Genomic DNA, 20,142 nt, shown 5'->3' on the forward strand with positions numbered 1-20,142 from the left:
ATAATATACAATTACCGATTAATTACGAACAATTAAATAGAAGACTAAATGAAATATCAAACAACCAGATGTCTCGATAACGTTTAATGATTAAATAAATTAGTAGATGACTGGACAAATAAGAAAACTAATTACCTTGAAGCATAGAACGATATGCAGTGTCCGTAATAGCAAAAACATGAGGTGGGACCTCGTGTCTCTTGATACCCTTATACCTCTCCATTATCTTTTCCGTGTAAATTGGCAGCCTCTTGTATGGATTTACCACCACGCAGAATAGTCCTGAGTATGTCTGCAATCATACCAACGAATCGATGAGTGGCCTGGCTACGAATCACAGAAAACGAATTTCAATCACGTTGATTTCTACCTGGAATATCTTGAAAATCGAATAGCACCGTTCCAACGATATATTTCACAGACAAAAGCTACAGACAGCAGCATGAGTGCAATTTGTAACTGAATAATTGACTTTTGTTTTTTTTTATTTTTTACAGCCTAAGGGAATTTATAAAATTTAAAATAATATATTTATAATTCTAATGAAAACTTTTTAACGTTTTCTACGAGAATTATATTTTACTTATTTGTATTACGTACGTATGAAACTAGGCTATTGAGCGAACTATATCGATAGAAATAAAGCGGGACAAAAATTTAATCGCTTAAATCTGTAAATAAAAGCTACCAACGAGTAATATTTTCTACTGTGTAATTCGCGTAAGAAATTTCTTTATAAATCACATTTAACGCGATGGTTTAAGGTAAGAGTGATTTGGTGCGTTGGTGAATTATAAAATGAAACTGCAGTTACACTGTTCCTCCCTCAGTCAGACATTTCTATATAATTCCAAGCGAGTAGCATTTCTCTTGCATTTTTCACGTAACGAGTTCAAGGTTAACAAGCAAGCATACATAAATTATTACTTAGAGAATATACTATAAAAAAGAATATTTCTTTTTTCCTTTTTCAAGTTTTTAACGTGATCTAAAATATACAATGGAAATTAAGAGCTTCGGTACTTTTTCTGTGCGTCGTTTACCGTGGGAATATTCTCTCCGCGCGAAAATATTTCTCACGCCTTCTAAACACCAGTGTTTAGTCGTTATTTATACAAAAAATGAACAAAATCGCTATTGTGATTTTTTGTTTAACGTATCAGACGAAAGAAACTGACGATCGAGAAATCGACGAAACGTAAAAATAAAATAGCGCGAGGGGAAGGAACCAGTTGCAACTAGTTTAACGAGAATAGTATCGCGTTTAAGTTTATTTGGAATTCGATTATCAATTAACGAGAAAATCACACGCAATGAGCTTATCAATAGATTCCACTGGCGTTAATAATTCACGTAACAAACGTAATATATAAATCGCAGTTATACCGCAGTCTAACGTATAATCAATAACACAAGAATTTCACTAATCCAATAATATCGACGTCTCAGCCTAATTTTCATCAAATATTAGCTCTTTTGTTTCAACAACTGCTTAAGCGTTCAATTACAATGCATGTAATTCATGCGCCAAACACTTATAGAACTTACGTAGCGTACAAACTTGAAGCGATTTGCTACGCACGTGTTGTACTTTAACCATCAATAATCCCATAAATTGATAAACGGCTATACTATGTAAACAGATAAACGAACGGAAGATCGATTTACATATATTTTGTTGAAAAATCTGAGCAGGTTAGTGTAGCGGAAAATGTGACATGTATTTGTTGTTATTTCTATATTCAGAGGTAGGATCACAATAGCTATTATTTTATTCCTTGGATAAATTTATCACACGGTTCTGAGCCAAAAGGACCTTTATTGCACGTTCTTACATGGTCTAGGGATAAAAACAAAAGAACAACTTAAACCTATCGATTGTAACTAGAACTATCTTCTAGTTACTATTTTTTGTAACTAACGCATCTGCATATGGATGGCGAGCACGACTCACGTTGTCATTTTCAACAGTATTCGATAAAGGGCTGAGTTATAAGAAACATTTTGCAGTACGTTCATGCATTTGGTGATAGTTTCCTTTTGATGAATAATTTACAAGTTAAACAGAACGAGAGGCTGACGGTATGCGTCACCATTCGGGAAAGATGAGCAAGCGGGTCGGTTTACACTTTCCACAAGTTCATACCGATGTGTAATCATGAAAAAATGTCAAGTAGGAAAGGATCTTGGAGTTTTTTGTAGCCAAACTTAAAACTGTAACTTTCTATATCTTGTCGGTTCATTTTTCCATTACTCTCGTATAATAGAGACACATAGGGCGTCAGAAATGAATATTCGAATGAAGCTATGTTAACGAAAATGTTGCAACAACTCATTTTACGATATAATAGTACCGGTAGTTGTTCGATAAGAGGTTAAATAACTTTGCTCTGTTTCAGTATCGTTGATAAGAGGATGGCGGTGGATTTGCGGTATATTCACTGAAATAATGAGACGATGACCTAATAATCGATACAAACAATCGTATTGTTATGTAATATGAGTCAGACAAAAAAATCATATAATAAAAATCGCAGCCTTAAGAGATTTTCGAGAAAAGAAATTAAAAAGTTTGAGCTAAGGACATATAAATTGCCAATACATTGTATTAAAATGAATTTTTAATTTAAATTCCACAGATTTCCAATTTAAATTTTTCTATTGAAGAAGGAAGAAAAAAAAATGATCCCAAATGTTTAAAATCATAATAAAGAAAGGCATATCCTTTTTTTAAATATTTTATGATATTTAAATATATAATATATCTGTATTATAAAAACCTAGACTTCGTCTCAACATTATTTATTCATTAAATGTTGGAAGTAAAACGTTCATCGGACATTCATGAATTAATAGCAAGAGCAATGCTAATAATAACATCCATTTCGTTAGAACGTTTGCAATCCTTAATTCTGTTCAACAAATGTAAAGCTTTTCGCGCATAAAATATTGTACATTAAATTTTATTATCCCCTTCTTTATTGTTGAAATTGTATCGTTATAAATTCACTACTTTCTAGTCTTCACATTTTTTATAACAATTTCGCAGTCTACAAGTTGCACCTTCATATTTATATTGTTCATTAAGGTCAATTGCAGAAAAACATTTACAGTCTTCCCTTTTTTTCTTCAAGACAGATGAACCTAACTTAAAGAAAGATGAACAAAGTCTCAATGCAAAGTAAGGATCCACGGCTATTTTGTTCCCTTTTTTTTTTAAACAGAACTCTCTCCTCGAAGGTCTCCAAAACCGGTCTTTGAGAGTGTCGTGTCGTCGACCTGCCTAACATTCCTGGTTATCGCTCACTAACAACCACTGACTCTAACTCCCTCTAAAGGAAAATTGCATGTCTTTCTTGACTTGGTGACGTAGGATAAAGCTAACATCAGTTTTCATATCAATTCAAAAGAAATGAATCATTCACATTGATCTTCTTTGAAGCAGCACAAGGTGATCACGCTGTTTCACTTTGTCTTTCGTTTAATAGCTGGCTTTTTTATTTTTCCCGTTTTTAATAAAAAAATTTTGCCAAAAAAGAAAAAAAGAGAACGAAACCAAACAAATATGAAGACTGGAAAAACCTCGATAATTGCACAACTAATAAAAAGGGAATGTTCTTTGTTATGTTCTTTTATGTGCGGTATATATATTATTTAATTATAATTATTACGATATTTATAAACGGGCATGTTTATAAAAATACAAAAGGCATATTTAGATATTAAGTGCAAAAAATATATCATGGAAATAATTCTGCATTCATTTTGTTGATGCATATAAGAAAACATAATAGCTCTGTGTTTTCATATAATTAATAGTCATCAAGCTCTCAAGTTGTTGACTATTAAAATTGGTTGCGCGTGCAGAAATCTGTAGTAATTGAAGCATATTAAAGTGCGCCGTTTTCTGCACAATTTATCACGAGTTTTAGACACACGCATCAAGATCACGACACGATGCTATTATACGCGTATACAGATTGCCACGAGAAAAAGAAACGTATTTATTATATTTTCGCTATTACATGCCACTTTTACTATCAGAATCATCAACGAACATATCATGTACTTTCTATTTCCTAAAGCTTCGCAAAACTGTAACGCATAATAAGCATTTATGCTTATAATTATAATTATAATGACGCATAATAATAATACATAATACGTTTCATACCCAGTCGTACGAAAATCGGGTATTAAAATCAGACTCGTACATATTTCAAAACTATATTTCCAACCATTCTTCGCTTCAAACCCGTTGAAGTTCAGAATAGAAGAAAGAATTGGAGTTAAAATTCAGATAAAAATAAAAAAAAGAGAAGAAAAGAAATAGAAGAAACGATGCTGTTCACGTGTAAACAATCTTGAAATAAAATAAAAATCAATTTAACGTTTCATTATACCAACTTCCATTATACAAAGTTGCCTGTATGAAAATAAAGCATCCCGGTTTTCAATACGCCTCGAATTAGTAGACACGTAGGCATTTTTTTGGTATGACTTTCCGATTTATATTCGAGTAGAAGAGAGTGAAAAAGAAGAGGGAAACAGACGAAAATCAGAGAGAAGGAAAGAAAGATATAAAGGAGTGCGGTCATAAAAAAGAAGAAGGAGAAAGAGCAGGAGAAGGAGAAGGAGAAGGAGAAGGAGAAGGAGAAGGAGAAAGAGCAGGAGGAGGAGGACAAAGAGGAGGAGGAGGAGGAGGAGAAGGAAGAGAGGAGGACAAGGGTATATGACGAAGCGACATGTTTAATCAATCCCGGAATCTGTACGGTTTCATCAGAGTTCGGTTTCTTTCCTAAGAAGACCGAAACTGCGTCTTGACTATAAAAGGCACGAAATCTTCAGCGAAACTGGCTCTTTCTCTTTTCCTCTTTAACTCGTCACTGGTATATTACATCGGGACGTTTACGGTACCGCAAGGAAGCAGGTTAAGGACACTCGTCCTTATAAGGACTCCTCCCTGATCGTTCTCTTTCTCTTTTCTCCTTTCCTAAATTCGATAGAGAAGAAACGCCAATGCTTCATATATAAATTTCCTTTCTCGCTCGGTCCTATGTTAATAGCTTTTATCACGGTATACTTCAATTTACTATCCTTTTATGGGAATTACATGAAAATATAACCAAAGCACATATAAACAGGATCGAACGTTCGAACAGCGAACGAATGTTTCCAATAGCACTAACAAGTATTTAAAAAGCAGACGAAATTACGGCTCAGTTTGGTATATAGATTCATTCGAATTCTTATAATATACCATAGATGTTGATAACAGATTTTATTTATTGCGCAAGGAATAGAATTTCTTGTTTTAGTAGCAGTACGACGGTTACGATCGATTGTAAGCTGAAAGATTTTGATGATTTTCGGAACGTTGCACGGAATGTAATATACCGCGGATTGAAAGAAGAAAAATCAGCACGTACGAGGCACATGCATGACGTCATTCTCTCGTGTCCTAGAATGCTTGCCATACGTAAGCAGATATTTCTATATCGTAAGGCCCAATAAAAACCGCAATTCTTTTAATTAATATCGACCGATAAAAGCCAGCACGATCTTCAGTTACGATTCCGTTGAACTGTTTATCGAATTATTAACGAAAAGGAAATTTGAGCGAAAATGCCTACAATTTTCATACGTTTACGTCTATGTCATCTATGGGGAAACAATTTTTTAAATTTACTTGCCGAATTTTTATTGAAATATAAAACGTACAATGTTTCTTGCCTTTTGCTTCATTTTTCTGTTCTAATTATTCGAAAATTTCCTATTTGTCAATACTGCGAATGACAAGTAATTAATGTTACATCTTAGCAAGCGAAAACATTCGTAATATAAAATTAAAGGATCATATTATCCATTAATTTGTATGAATCGATCCATATTTTTCTTCTTTTGATTTTACAACTTGGTTTCACAAAATTTTGAATGCAACCTTCAAAGTATGCTAAAAATTACGGTGAGTCAATGTGCCACACGTACGTGGAAATGAGGTATGGCTGTTATCAGCTTCAGATAAGAGTCAAGAATGAACTACAGTTGTGCTATCTATTAACATTGGAGTTCCAGCCTTCTTTGAAGACTCGAGATCCTATAGCTCACTCTATGTCGATTAAATTATTGTTTTCCAATTTTACTGAGTTTATTCTTCATTTCTATATAATACCAAAATGAATAAAACCACATATGGGGATTATTTTTTCTTCCAAATTAATAATTTGATAACGACAGTAAATAAAGAAATATTATTTACACTGGTTCAATAAACGTTAATCATGTATGGATAAAATTCAATGTAAAATAAAACGATTATTCTTCTAATTTTTTATGTATTAGGATATCGTCCATTTTATATTATAGATGAAATAATGTACGAAACGACGGTATGTTTTACCATAAAATGATAATAAGTTATTAAATAAGTAAATGTATCTTTAATTATACTGTTTATAATTTCTTCTGATTTACTTTCATAAAAGATTTTATTGTGATAAATATTCTCGCACAAATATTTTTCGGTAAAGTTCACTCTCTTGAAAAGCAAATTATGCAATAATTTATACAGTGGAATATTTATAAAACATTTCAATTTACTACTTATTTACGAATAAAGAAAAAATATTCAAAGTTTTTCGACGGAGATAATTATCGGCTTAATACCGTTTTTTAATTATTTAATTATATCATGTGTTCCTTTACAATTAAGTTTTTCTAAAATAGTAATGTTAATTCATCTATGTTTATTATTTTGAGCACGAAATTTGAGAGAAAAGTAAATACAACGGTTCAATGAGAGTAATTTCGGAAATAGAATACTTTGTTTATTGTTAGAAACGTACGAGAAAAAGCTTGATCACAGCACTGTGAGATAATCAAATTCAGCGAGAGCCTTGGGTTAGGTCAGTGTTACGTTTACAAATCCGTTTCATTTATTTCGGATGTTTAGCTAATAATATAACAACAAAAAAAACAAAATGATCAAATGTAACATTAAAATTTGATAATAACAATTGCTCGCGTTAACTTTAAATCAAAATGAATGTTTGAATTGATTTACTTTTTGTATTCTTCCGGTTCATGCAAGAAATTTGTTAACTGATTTGTACTAACTAAATTAGATAGCAAAAACATAATTAAAAGAAGCTTTAGCCATTTATAGCTTATAAATATTTGTTAAAAATATTTTTCGAATTCGAAAGACAAAAATATTGTAAAAAATAAATATTTGCTATAAAGACATTAAATTTTGATATTTTGATAATTATATATTTGTATACCTGTTTATGGTAGTATTAGTATACGTTAATATATTAGTTAATTACATGATTTATATTAAAATTTATATTAAAATAATCACAATTTTTAGTATAGACTGCATATTATTAACTCAGTAGACTGTTTTCAGCTAATATTTCATTATAGTTCAATGCATATAACCTATATTATATACTAAATATTTGCATATATATAAGAATATTATAATATTTAAACAAAAGGAAGATTAGAATTACTTTAGATATAAAGTACTATATATATATATATATCCAACTGTATAATTGACATAAAAAGATTGGGCCACACTATAAAATTAATTAAAGAATTAATATTAAAAAAACCCGAATTTATGCATATAAAAATACATAAATTAATATGATTGCTATTTATATCAGATAATGCTAAATGTATATAACTGTTGCACAGGCCATAGTCTTACAAACTTCTGTCCAATAATCCATACACAAATTTGTGTGTGTGTGTGTGTTTGTGAAATATATTAATATTTATAATTTATTTATATACTTATATAAAACAAAATGAAAATTATGCATTCTTATTATTTGTCTTAGCTGTACATTCCAGCTCAATTTTTTTAAATCAAAGCAGAAAAATCTTACAAAAATCACTTCTAATTTAAATTTAAAAGTATTATGCTAACTTTATACTTTGTATGCATGTATATGTCTGTACATATGTATATATATATGCTCAGTTCTTTGTTTACAATATAATTTTCCATCTAAATGATAAAAAAAGAAATACTTTTTTAATTTAAATAAAATCTACTGAATAGTATCAAGATAATGATAACTTAATTTTGATATCTGATACAATTAATTTTTCTTCTTTTTCATTTGATATTTATCAGGTGAAGAAATAGATTGATAAGATATTTATAAAAAGAAATATAAAAATTAATTAATATCAGAAGCAAATCATAAAGAATTAATTATAAGCATATTTGCATTTGGAAAGAATATTACTTACCATATAATTCAGAATAATTATTCTTTTTATATTATTGTTATAAACAACAAATATATATTTATAAATTAAATAAATAATTTGTAAATAAATAAAGATTGCATAATAATAAAATAAAATTTTACTAAAAGCGTTTATACACTGACAGACTGCATGCAAAAAAATAAATATAGCATTTATAATAGCTCTACAATTAGTACACAGTAGTTTAATAATAAAAAATTAATGTTATCAATAATTATAGAATTGGTTTCTTTGTAATTGATCTTAATCTCTGCTCCATTTGAAATAAACGGATGAGAAAGAAAACTTTATCATTAAGGCTTATCACCAATCTTTTAGGATCTATTTGTTATATTCCCCTCAAGAAAACTAATCAAAAAATGAATCATTGGCTTTTGTTTGACAGTATTAGTAATGGAAAAAGATAAAATGTATCAAACTCACGTAAATGAGGCCGGAGTAGTATCTGTCTTTGAGGTTATGCAGTACCGAAGCTTCATTTAGGCACGTTAATTCAGCCATGTCTTCAACTTTATCAAATTTCGGTGGATTCATCTTCTGAATATCATCTTTCGCGACAAGGACCCGTTTTCCAGTTTCGGCAATCTCCACTTCGACCTCATCACCCCGTTCACCCTTTATCCCGGCTGCAACGAAACCCTGAGTTTCGTGAGGCACCCAAACCAGCTTTTTCTGCGTCCATTCCGCCTGAGTTGCAGGATCATTGAAATTATTCCTGTCAACGGAAAGGAACCGCAATTCGGGATCCGAATGATCCACCCTCGAGTCGACGTCCGCCATTTTTGTTTTCGAGATCACTAGCTCCTCGAGCCGGCTTCAGGGACGAGCGATTCCAAGGACGATCCTCGACAGACTGACCTCTTCGTAACAAGGACACACATGTAACTATTCAACACTCGTTTTCCCGTACTTTTCGAGTGTCTATTGTCTAGTGGTGGTTAAGATAATCTGAAGTTGGAGAGTTTTGGACGATTCGTAGTTCGTTCTCCTTCGAGGCACCGTGTTCTTCTACCACCTTTAACGCTCTTCGAGATTGTTTTCTTTCTCGCTCCTCGCGGCCATCTTCTTTTCTCCTTACCATAAAATGATGGTGGGGCTCTGTTTTCAAGGTAGGCTGCGTAGTAGCGCTCATGTCGCTATATGACGCGTCTCAATAGAAAATTGATTGGTTAGCAGGTAAATATATTAACACAGCAACCAATCAGAAATATTTCGTATACCATGAAAAAGAGTATTGGTTTAGACCATAAGTGAGGTATCCTTATTTCATTCTTTTCTATGTCCTGATTTTAAATATACACCTGACGATTCTTAACCGACAACTCATAGTAGCGCAATTGAAATGAAGTATAAGTATATCGATGATACATAATTTAATTATTCTTAAAATGTTTTTATAGAAATTTCTCTATTCGTTTGCTATATAAATTATATTTTTATTTCCTAAGTTTACAATATAAAGACGTCTAATTATATCATATAATATATTAATTTACGGTGTTTTCCAAATGAAATGATATTTTACTTTTTATGTATGATCCATATTTAATATAAAAATAATAGTGGTGAAATAATACATTCTTTTTTGCATATAAAATTTGTATTCGAAAGTTACAATAAAACAATGTAATATTTTAATAGAATCAGTTGATAATTGATTTAATTGTTAAGGATTCTCTATTATACATATTTAGAATCATTAAATAAATAGTATAAAGGAAATACGAAAATCTTGTCCATTTAAAATTATGTAGATATATTTTTGATGATATTTTTTATATACGTCTATATACATATGTACGTAAAATATAAATTTATTAAAATTCTTTGAAAAATTATTTACTTTCCATGAAATTTAGACCATAATTAAATATTTTTCAAAGATATATGATTTACATATATTTTTAATATATTTAATAGTAACAATAATTTAAGAAGATGAGGATTTTTAAGATTGAATTTCTTTTCTTTATAGTCTTCTTTAATATATTAACAGTAAATATTCTTGTTATTTCTACTTTATAAACTGAATTATGAAGAAATATATTAAATTAATAAATTATGTAACTAACTTTATTTACTGCAATAGATGGACTTCTTGCATGTTTTTGTTTATAAATGATATGCATATATACACAAATAATTTGTATAAATTTAAAGAAACTATAAACAAATAAACAAATTTTATTTATTAAACACTGGTATATAATACTTTTTAAATTTAAAAGTTCCTATAATTTGTCTAACGAAACAAGGGAGTAAACGTAAACAAAATAAGATTACTACGGCTGCAACTATTGGTCAAACTGATGACTCTCGAATGTCACTAGTTGACGACCAATAGTTGCAACCGTAGAAATCATATTTCGTTTATAGTTGCTGCCTTGTCTGGTTGAAGTAGCTGTAGAATATTCCTTATTAATTTTTTTTTTGTATGTTAATAGGAATACAAAGGAAGGTACGATAGCAATGAGACCACACGATAAAATATCATTTGTGTGCGTTCAGGGTAACGTTATCGGTAATCGTCAAGTATAAACGAATTCATGAAGTCGTAAAAATAATCATATTTAATTTTATGTTTTATATAATGCTATATGTAATCTTGTGATAAATATTCTTTAACTGTTCTAGCAGGAAGGTGAAGTGCCAAAAGTGTAGTAAAGTATTCTACGCAGAAACATTGTATAGTAGAACGTGAAACGTGCACGATCAAATTTTTGGCTAGTATAAAACAATATTAATAATATCAACGATAGATGTAATACGTTAAAGTACGGATATCATAGTGGTTTTTATCATTCTGTATTTTTTGTTGTAAATTTAATTTTTTTCATATCTAATTTGCAATTTGCAATTAAATTGTGTTAACTTATAAAATTTCTTCAATATAATAATTTACACAGCAATATATATCTATCTGAAAAAGTATATAATTTTATAGTTGAAACATGTATTATGATAAAGGTTATTCATATGCAACTTATGATAAAGATAAGGTAAGTATTAGTATGTATATAAAATTGAGCCAAATTTTAGGGGATCAAAAATTATTGATTTCTTTTGAATGCAATCCTATAGTTTTTGTTGCATAGAATCTACTGAAATGTAGATTTAAAATTATAGAATGAAGTGGTCCAAAAGGTAGGAATCTATAAAATTTAGTATTTTAGGCTATTTTAAACGTTATTTTGATGCTATATTGACTTCTATCCATGCTTTCTCCAATGAGTGAAATCTATGAAGGCACTGAGTGAACATGGTTGAGTTAAATCATATGTGTTTGGCTACACGTATTTTGAATATGTTTGGTTTTTTGCTCTGACATGACTCAAGGCAAGCACGTAATAGTTTTTAAATGTGTCCAAAGTATTCACTTTTTCTTTTTACGTCGTTATGTTTCATCCGATTTATTTTTCTTTTTCTTGCCATTTTGAAATTTTTCTCGTTTTATTTTTTATTACTCTTTATTCCATATAAAACAGTCAATCACACCATGGAATTTGTAGGTAAGTGAGGTTGATTATGATTTGCGATAGTACCTATTTTCTAGCTATTGTGGCCAGTTACATTAATACAAAATAATTCTTTGTGAATTTAACTTCAACAAACACGCTAAATAGTATTTAGTTGTAATTTTTGATCTAGTGGACTCTGCAATTTAAGACTTGCATTTTCAGATTCTATGCATTAAGAACTATAGGATTGCAGACAAAGAGGTCAATAATTTTTGGTCCCCTGAAGAACAACCTACAATTCTTTCAACTTTCTGTTTGATAAAATATAATAATCAAATTTGTTTCCAGATAATAGTTGTTGATCTTCGGAGTGATACTTTAACAAAACCAACCCAAAAGATGAGAGAGGCACTATCCAGTGCTGAAGTTGGTGATGATGGTTTTCATGAAGATCCAACAGTGAAAGGTGTTGTGTTCTGAAATATTATGTTTAGTATTAACACATACACACACATATATATGATTCTTTATTTATAAATTAAATATTTTAATTGCTTTGTAAAATAAGTGTAAGATAATACGTTAAATAACCAAGAAAGTTTGTGCCATTTTAATAGAGATAAACCTAAAAATAACAAACCTTTTTGCCTACATGATATAATTATTAATATCAACAATATAATTATTACATACAATACTATTAACAGTAGATAGGTTTTGTAAAGAAGTTTTTGGTTTTTAGTATTACAGGAAACAGCTGCCAAAATGGTTGGAATGGAAGATGCATTGTTTGTATGCTCTGGAACTATGGCAAATTTAATTGCAAGTAGGTATAGCAGATTATATGTACATTAAGTTGCACTTTTATTCAAAGTACTACAAGTTTTATTAATTTCATTACTTAGCTTAAAAAGATATTAATTCATAAACAATACTGTTAATTCAAATTGTTATGTCTTTAATGTAGATTTAAACTTTATTAATGAATAAGAAATATTGTGTGCTATCTAATTGTACTTTCTTAAATATCTAACACAAAGAAGATGAATTTTATATTTAATGATTATTTGTAAAAATATAAATATTTCCAACTCTTTAAATGATAGGTAGACACATATATTTAGTGAATATGAAGCTATAGATCATGGATGCATATAATATGCATGTAAACATTGGGAATGTTTGAAATTTTATTTGATTTTTATATAGTAGTATAGTATTATAAAAAGCTAAAAGTATAATTTAAGTATAAATTTTAGATATAATTTATACCTTACAAATATAAGAAATAGAAATTTATGTTCTACATGCTATGTTAGAATCTACAACGTTTAGCAATTAAAGAATTCCTTATATTGCAACATAAATATTCTCTTTAATAATAGTAGCTAACAAATTAATTTTGGTAAATATATATCACATACATACACATTGCATGTATATTATAATCATGTTGATAGTAATAGTTATCTACTATATTTATTACTATTTTCTATGCAAATTAATATTTAGGTCATATACTCATTTCAGTCTCTGTGTTGTATCTATTATTTCTTTCACTTAATTAATAGTCTAATTAAACTTTAATCTAATTGTAATTTCTTCAAGAATGTTTTTATCTTTAATTGCAATGAATATTTTTGTTCTTATATAAGATGCTTTATTTATATTTTATAAAGGTGTTGGTATGTAGCTATATTGGTGGAATGAAAAAAAGAGAAAAGGGCCAGGATTGTATATTATACTTTTTCTTTTCAAAAAAAGCATTATGCCTTACATTATTTTTAAGCTATGTATGATATATTTCCAAGACTATTCAAATAATCTTTCTATTTTTATATTGATATATAAAAATCATCACTTTTTGTTTTACAACATGGTATTAGTATCAGTTATATAATTCATGACAATTACATACATAATAAATATATTATAATAAAGATACTTATAATTATATTAATAAAAATAATAAATAAATAATAAGTAAAGATTTCTTTTATTTTATTAGAGATTTTATCAGAAATATTTTAATTAAATACATATGTAATTTTTTTATTCCAAACATATTTTTTAATTATGAATCTTAATTAGAATTAATTAGAAGATTACTACAACTTTTTTAATTGTAATATGCAATATGTAATATGTAATATTGTAAGTTAATTACAAATAGTTGTTACAAGTATTTGAAAAATTCTAATAATGAGACATCATTGTAATACTTGATCTCACAACAGTTCTTAGGGAAAGATTTATATTTCAGAAGATAAATGGAGAAACTTTACTCTTAAACTATGTATTATCTATTCCTGAAACTAGATATAATTAATATGATTTTCAATCAATACTACTGCGCAGTTCTATCAAAACGTTAAAACTATACTTTGGGAGTTCTTAGGTAAACAGTTTTTACCTTATGACCAAATTCGTTTTCAATATTTTGTTGTTAAATATTTGATTAATATATATAATCGAGTTTAAGAGAAATTGGAATCTTTATCCTTTTATTCGTGTTAATTTTTCATAGAATATAAGTGCAATATGTATAATGCAAATAAAACTACAAACATAATGAAAATACAAAACAATACATAATAAATATAATAGATAAATAAAAAAGAAATATATGAGGCAATATAAATAGATTTAATGAGTACTCACTTATTGGTCATCCATAAATTATACTAGATAGCATATATTTTCATAAAATATAAGATGATATGTGAAACCCGATAAGTTTCGAGTAAAGCATTCAAGGCAATGAAGCATGAATCAACAGCCGTTTGTAGTGACTCAGAAACGCAATTTTTCATGGTAAAACATAGTCAAAGCAGATAGTGTGAACAAAAAAGGCACGATACGTAACTACGTGCTATTGAATTAATACTAAACATCGTTGATTCGAAGATTAAGTTCGTTGAGGACAAGACAGTTATACCGATTGCAATATTTTCAATATTTTTTTTGCATGTCAAATAAATAATAATCTAATGTTTCGAACTTCTCGAAAAATTCAAGTCGTTCAGACCAATTTTAAAGCAATTGTTTTATTTTAAGGCTTGTTCGAATATTGTTCTGTGAGCCACTGTAAGTCTAGTTGTTCTTAGTCGGCGATCAAGATGATGTGGACTTCTGGAATCGGTGTTGAGTATTTTTGATTGGTTAGTTGATTTAAAAAATAAATTTTCTGATGAAGAAGAATATACAGGGTGATTCACCAGATATTACCACTTCGATTTACGCAATTGTCACTATTCTCAGCGAGAAATGTTTGGATAGATGTTGAATGGTTTTGAAGAGTACATATTCTGATGCTATTAGATTTTTTGTAGGTGGGTGCGTTAAGGACCTATAAAGAAAATTTTGATTTTTTTAATGGTATTATGCATTTTTTTAATGCACTAATCGATGCAGCTTGTCATTCCCTATACGAAAGTATTAGCCTATTTGTATCGAAAAGTTATTAATTTACCAGATATTTTAACCTTAGGTTGTTAAATTTAATGCGTATATATATCGCTTACATTGTTTTATCAGAAGAATATTCAAAACAGATAGAAATGTTGCTTGAAACTTTTGCATATGCTTGAGAACGTATAAAATAGTGATCAACATAATTAAATGCTATTTTGTAAATTACTGGTAAAATTTGTCGGTTATTTGATGATTCAGAAGGATATGCAAATACTACTTAAGAAGCAATTAGGACATCATCAACATGGACAATATAAAAATAGCTTCTGTATGTAAGAATTATAATAATCAGTTGAAATCTTAAATGGTTCCATGATTCTTATAAGTATATCAAGATTATAGTCTAATTATTGCTACTAATTTGAAAAATATCTTAACTGTGATTTTGTCAAATTTAGTGTATGAAAGATAGGAAGGACATAAATAAAAAGTATTGTTTTACATTTTTCCCTATAAGGTTTAAAATATGAATCATAGAAACATACTTTTAACAAAAATATGCTTTTAAAATTACTGATTACAAGTATTATTTTTTTCTGTGTATTCAAGCAGATAAGCTTTTCAAATAATTTTTGTTAAGTGCGAGAAAAACTATTTTTGCAATTTAATAATTATAAATAAATTTTCAATCTCAAACTCCACCTTTTGTGTGAAACATCTTTCATAATAAAAGTCAGAAAAAACATTAACATGTTCTCAAAAAGAATGCTGTTAATATATAGGATTTTAGAAATTAATGCTGTATGTAATGAATCATACATGAGTTTCTGCAGTTAAGGTGAAAGATCAGTTGTTTTATTTGAACAGTTTTATTCGAATATAATATATTTTTTTTATTTCAGCATCAAAGCCAAGAAAGGAGTTGGTTTACAATACTTTTTGCAATGTTACAAATATCTCGTCCATTCATTCTCCTTGTTCATTCTTTCCTTTTTCTACAAATTATTTCTTATTATTGTCTTACTGTTATTTATTCCATTTCTCTATGTTTCCACATCTAATCTGCGCTATTAACTTTAGCCTTTCGCTCCTAACTTCTTTATTCAGGTGCTCTGGTATCACTAACATCCTAATCATATTTGTATTTTTTGTTAGTACAGTAAAACCTTGGTAATCCTAATCTTAAGAGAAGAGTTTAAATCTTCTATGAAGATTTCCACTTACCGAAATTTTGATAGAAGCATATTGCCTTTTGTAATGAAGAAGAGAATGACATTGATGATTTTCCCTGCTCTCTTGCCTCCTTTTAAAAAAGTATGCATTTTTGCATTTGAGTTTGATAAAATTGTAGTTTTTGTTACTAAAAAAGAAAAACTTCTATGATGTAGTATGCATCCATAAGGAGCGTAAGGGGATGTAACTTCATAATTTTTAAACGTCTTGGTTTTAACTTTGTTTGGTAAAATGATTCTTTAGAAAGACCAGTGCGTTCAATGTCTTAATACTTAATCAGCTGCAAATTTTTGTAATAGTGTTTCCTAAAACAGAAAAACTGTTTTGCAAGATATTCATGTTGGTCTATATAGTTAATAAAGCATTGCATAAAATATCCATATTGTTACTTCTCTTCCCTTCCTTTCCTTCAACACTTTAAAACTATCTATATCGAATCTTCTGCATTTGATTTGTTTAATTCATTTGTTTAATTCATTAAATTCATTTTAACTTTTGAGTTAAACTTAACTAAATTGAGTTAAACTAAACTAACTTAAGCTGTTTTATAAGTTTTCATATTCTTTTATTTCATCTGTTTTTATTTCACTCTCTGATTCTGATTCACAATTATCAATTTGATCTTCATTTCTTTCTTTTTCAATGAACAGTCTTTTAAATAGCTGTTTTGCATAATTTTTCGGTACATATTTGGATGAATAGCTCAAAATTCATTTGTATCGGGATATAATCACCGATGTAAAGATACAAAGAATGATAAAATGTTTTTATTTCTCCGTTTCTCAATTTCACTTTTTACTACTTCTAATAAATTTAGTGGTAGTTTAGTATTTATGCATTCTAGTTTATTGAAAATATAGAAATGTCCCTTCTGTAGTCATTAAATTACTTTCTTTACTTAGTTTCTGAACTGTTAACACTGTTGGCTCTAAGACAATTAATATATGATTCTACACACCATATAATTACAGTTAATATAATAAAAATAGTAACGTAATTTTTGGCAAAACATTCCAAACGAAGGTCGATTAATTCTTTATTTATACAATCAATTAATTTTAAAATTCTATTTATAGTTGATATAAATGTATTCCAACGAGTTCTTACATCTAAAATTAGTCTTAAGTTTTTTTCTTCCTTTTTGTCTTACCTGTTTTAACATGTTTTGAAATGTTTGATGGCCACTGTCCCGTAAACGTGATTTCGCTGTGTCTTCTGTTCTTGGCCGTCGTCACCTTTTCGTGACCCCAGTCTTTTTATTTTTTTATTTTATTTAATCGATACTTACACGTTAGAAAAATGATTCCTATATTCGAAAGTGTTCCATTAAAGTGAACTGATCTCTACATACACTGAAAAGCGGCAGTTTGCAAGTCTAATGTTCCAGTAATAGCGAATAGTCAGAAAATGATTATAATATCCGTAACTGTATGGATCAATCAGAACATAAATAAATAAACTCATATATGCATAAGTGCACAAAATAAATTAGGTCAACACGACAAAGATTCAATAATGATGATGCATCCAATGCAATTTTTTTAAAAAGTGTCATAATTATACTAATAAATATAATAATAATAATGATATACTAAGTGAAAAATGCGGACGATTGGCAATAAGATCTACGCAAAACGTGTGGTTGTTGAAGTATTAACAGGATTTCAGGTCGAACTGATAAATTTAAAAAAAATTTGATTAATTTTCGCATTGCGTTTAATACAGGTTTTACATAGTAAAGTAATGCATAATTATCAGAACATTCTTCGTTTATTAAATTTTCGACTTTGTTGTTTAGGAGAAGAATCGTTAAGGCGTTCTAATTTTGGAAGAATTTACATATAAGAACTATATCGGGGTTTTTTGCCTCAGTTCTTTTGTTTTCGGTTTTCTTCTTGCGATGCGTTTGTTTTTCTTATATACTGGTGGTAACCGACGGCTTTGTTCGGCAATTTTCGGCTTTGTTGACGCCGGTGCTATCGCTCAATCGGCAAACTTCGCACGGTCATTGTTCTACGGGACGTCTCTCTATCATAGCGAACAACGGTGTTTGCTAATTGTTTACACTTCCATGTCCGTCGTTAACCTTTTGTACATTAGCCGTTCTAACGGTTTCGACCTCTGTGTGTTCAAAAGAACCACAGAAGCACGCAGTATAAATCAACGAGTCGCGTTCGGCTGTATCATTGTTAAATTACTTAGCCTTTTGGCAAATTACTCGGTTTTTACAAATTCATCGGTAATTTACTTAAGAAGATTTAAGTGCGTGTTCGCCTTTATCCTTTTTTAGTCTATAATACCTTAATTTTAAACCGTAAGTCTTGCTCGATTCACCGTTTTTTCTAATTTCATAGTTTTGTTGATATTTCTTGATAACGAGCACTATTTTTCCCGTTTATAATATTTTCTGCTATAAAAAATCACCGGTATCTGCTATAAAAGTTACCGGAATACATAGAAACTAAAAGCTTTCTGGTTCATTGTGAAAATTTTGAAAGCTATTACTTCGTCACGATTGCTACCAATTTACGTGGTCAAGATTATGTCCAATTCCTGATTTATCTCCAGTTCGGTAAGTGATGTATCTTCAGTATTCTGTGTTGAGTGTTGAGTAACAAAATCTAAAGCTGCTTCTCTTAAATTTGTTTCATTTTGCGAAGAAACCGCTGTATCATGTAACATCCTATTTACTTCTTACCGTATTTCATATCGACATACAGTTACTTATGTTACTATACTATCTTTATAATTATTTTTATCTTTAAAATTATAGGTATTAAAAATATATAATTATTGCTGTATGTAAGAGGGAATTCAGATATTATACACTAGACTCCTATATAAAGCGAATTCCTATTACGTGCCAAATAGCAATACACAGGATTTAGGAATTAAATTTATTTTATCTCAACATTAGATTGTTTTCTTCATTATCACCGGCTACTTATGTGTTTTCTTAAGTACATACCGGTTATTTTGTTGGTGGCGTGGTCACTATTAATATTGTATTTGATAAAAAGGAAGAGTAAAAGTTGGCTCACCACTAATCATGTTATGAAAAATTACGATATTAATATTTTATCGCACGCCTGTTTTGTCTAACGACCTCAAGTAACAATTTGGGCATATTAAAAATAATTTTTTGTAGATATTCTGAAGAACGAGTTGCCCATTCTTCTTTTAGTCTCGTTCATAATTCAAATTTTGAATTTATTGGAAATTTTCTAGCTCCTCCTCTGATCTAATCGAACCCATAGATTCTTTATGGAATTTAAGTCCGGAGATTACAGAGGTGGATGTAAAGCTTTAGGACAATTGTATGACAAATATTCCTGTACTATTCTCGCTTTATGTTTTGTATCGTTGTCCTGATAAAATTTGAAAGTACTTTTTTTTCTCATATTGTTTGTACCTTTTAGCAGATTATTTTTTTAGAAGGTCTAAATATTTATTCTTATGTAATATATGTTGGATAAACACCAGTTCGGTCACATCGACGTTCGAAATCCGTCCCCATATTCCTGTTGCTATACGACAACTTAAGCTATTGCATCTGATTATTCCGCGTGCTGTTTCAGCACTGACTCTTTTTCCTAGTTCTATGACAAATCTCTGAGGCCAATTGTGTTTCGCTACAATGCGAATTTTCTTTAACTCTCTATATTATTCTTCTTACCACCTCTTCATTAAAAATTCGATTTGTTTCTTAACTTCAGTACGGTCTTCTTCTTCATATCTCTTATCT

At 29.2% G+C, this 20,142-nt stretch overlaps 2 protein-coding genes across 14 annotated transcripts in view; one reads left to right on the plus strand and one right to left on the minus strand.

The window, feature by feature from the left end:
* The window catches only part of LOC126926168 (myosin heavy chain, non-muscle), a 31,355-nt gene extending 21,995 nt beyond the window's left edge, over positions 1-9,360 (minus strand). For 9 of the 10 annotated variants that reach the window (XR_007714325.1, XM_050742294.1, XM_050742293.1 and 6 more), the window contains exons 1-2: positions 8,716-9,360; positions 136-292 (exon numbers count right to left, since the gene is read on the minus strand). Coding sequence is in view for 9 of the 10 variants with exons in the window: in XM_050742294.1 (XP_050598251.1) it covers positions 136-292; positions 8,716-9,072 (514 nt within the window). In the remaining variant the exon portion in view is untranslated. Of the gene's footprint in view, positions 1-135; positions 293-370; positions 484-8,715 lie in introns of those variants that run through there. The other variant, XM_050742295.1, reaches the window with a different exon arrangement.
* A 1,230-nt stretch (positions 9,361-10,590) lies between these two features.
* The window catches only part of LOC126926286 (L-allo-threonine aldolase), a 50,738-nt gene continuing 41,186 nt past the window's right edge, over positions 10,591-20,142 (plus strand). The window contains exons 1-4 of one of the 4 annotated variants that reach the window (XM_050742571.1): positions 10,591-10,750; positions 10,930-11,291; positions 12,099-12,216; positions 12,493-12,576. In XM_050742571.1, coding sequence (XP_050598528.1) covers positions 11,244-11,291; positions 12,099-12,216; positions 12,493-12,576 — 250 coding nt within the window. In that variant the 5' untranslated portion in view covers positions 10,591-10,750; positions 10,930-11,243. Of the gene's footprint in view, positions 10,814-10,926; positions 11,292-12,098; positions 12,217-12,492; positions 12,577-20,142 lie in introns of all 4 variants that reach the window. The other 3 variants (XM_050742569.1, XM_050742570.1, XM_050742572.1) reach the window with 3 other exon arrangements.

This window comes from Bombus affinis, chromosome 17, assembly GCF_024516045.1.
Source record: "Bombus affinis isolate iyBomAffi1 chromosome 17, iyBomAffi1.2, whole genome shotgun sequence".
Taxonomy (NCBI): domain Eukaryota; kingdom Metazoa; phylum Arthropoda; class Insecta; order Hymenoptera; family Apidae; genus Bombus; species Bombus affinis.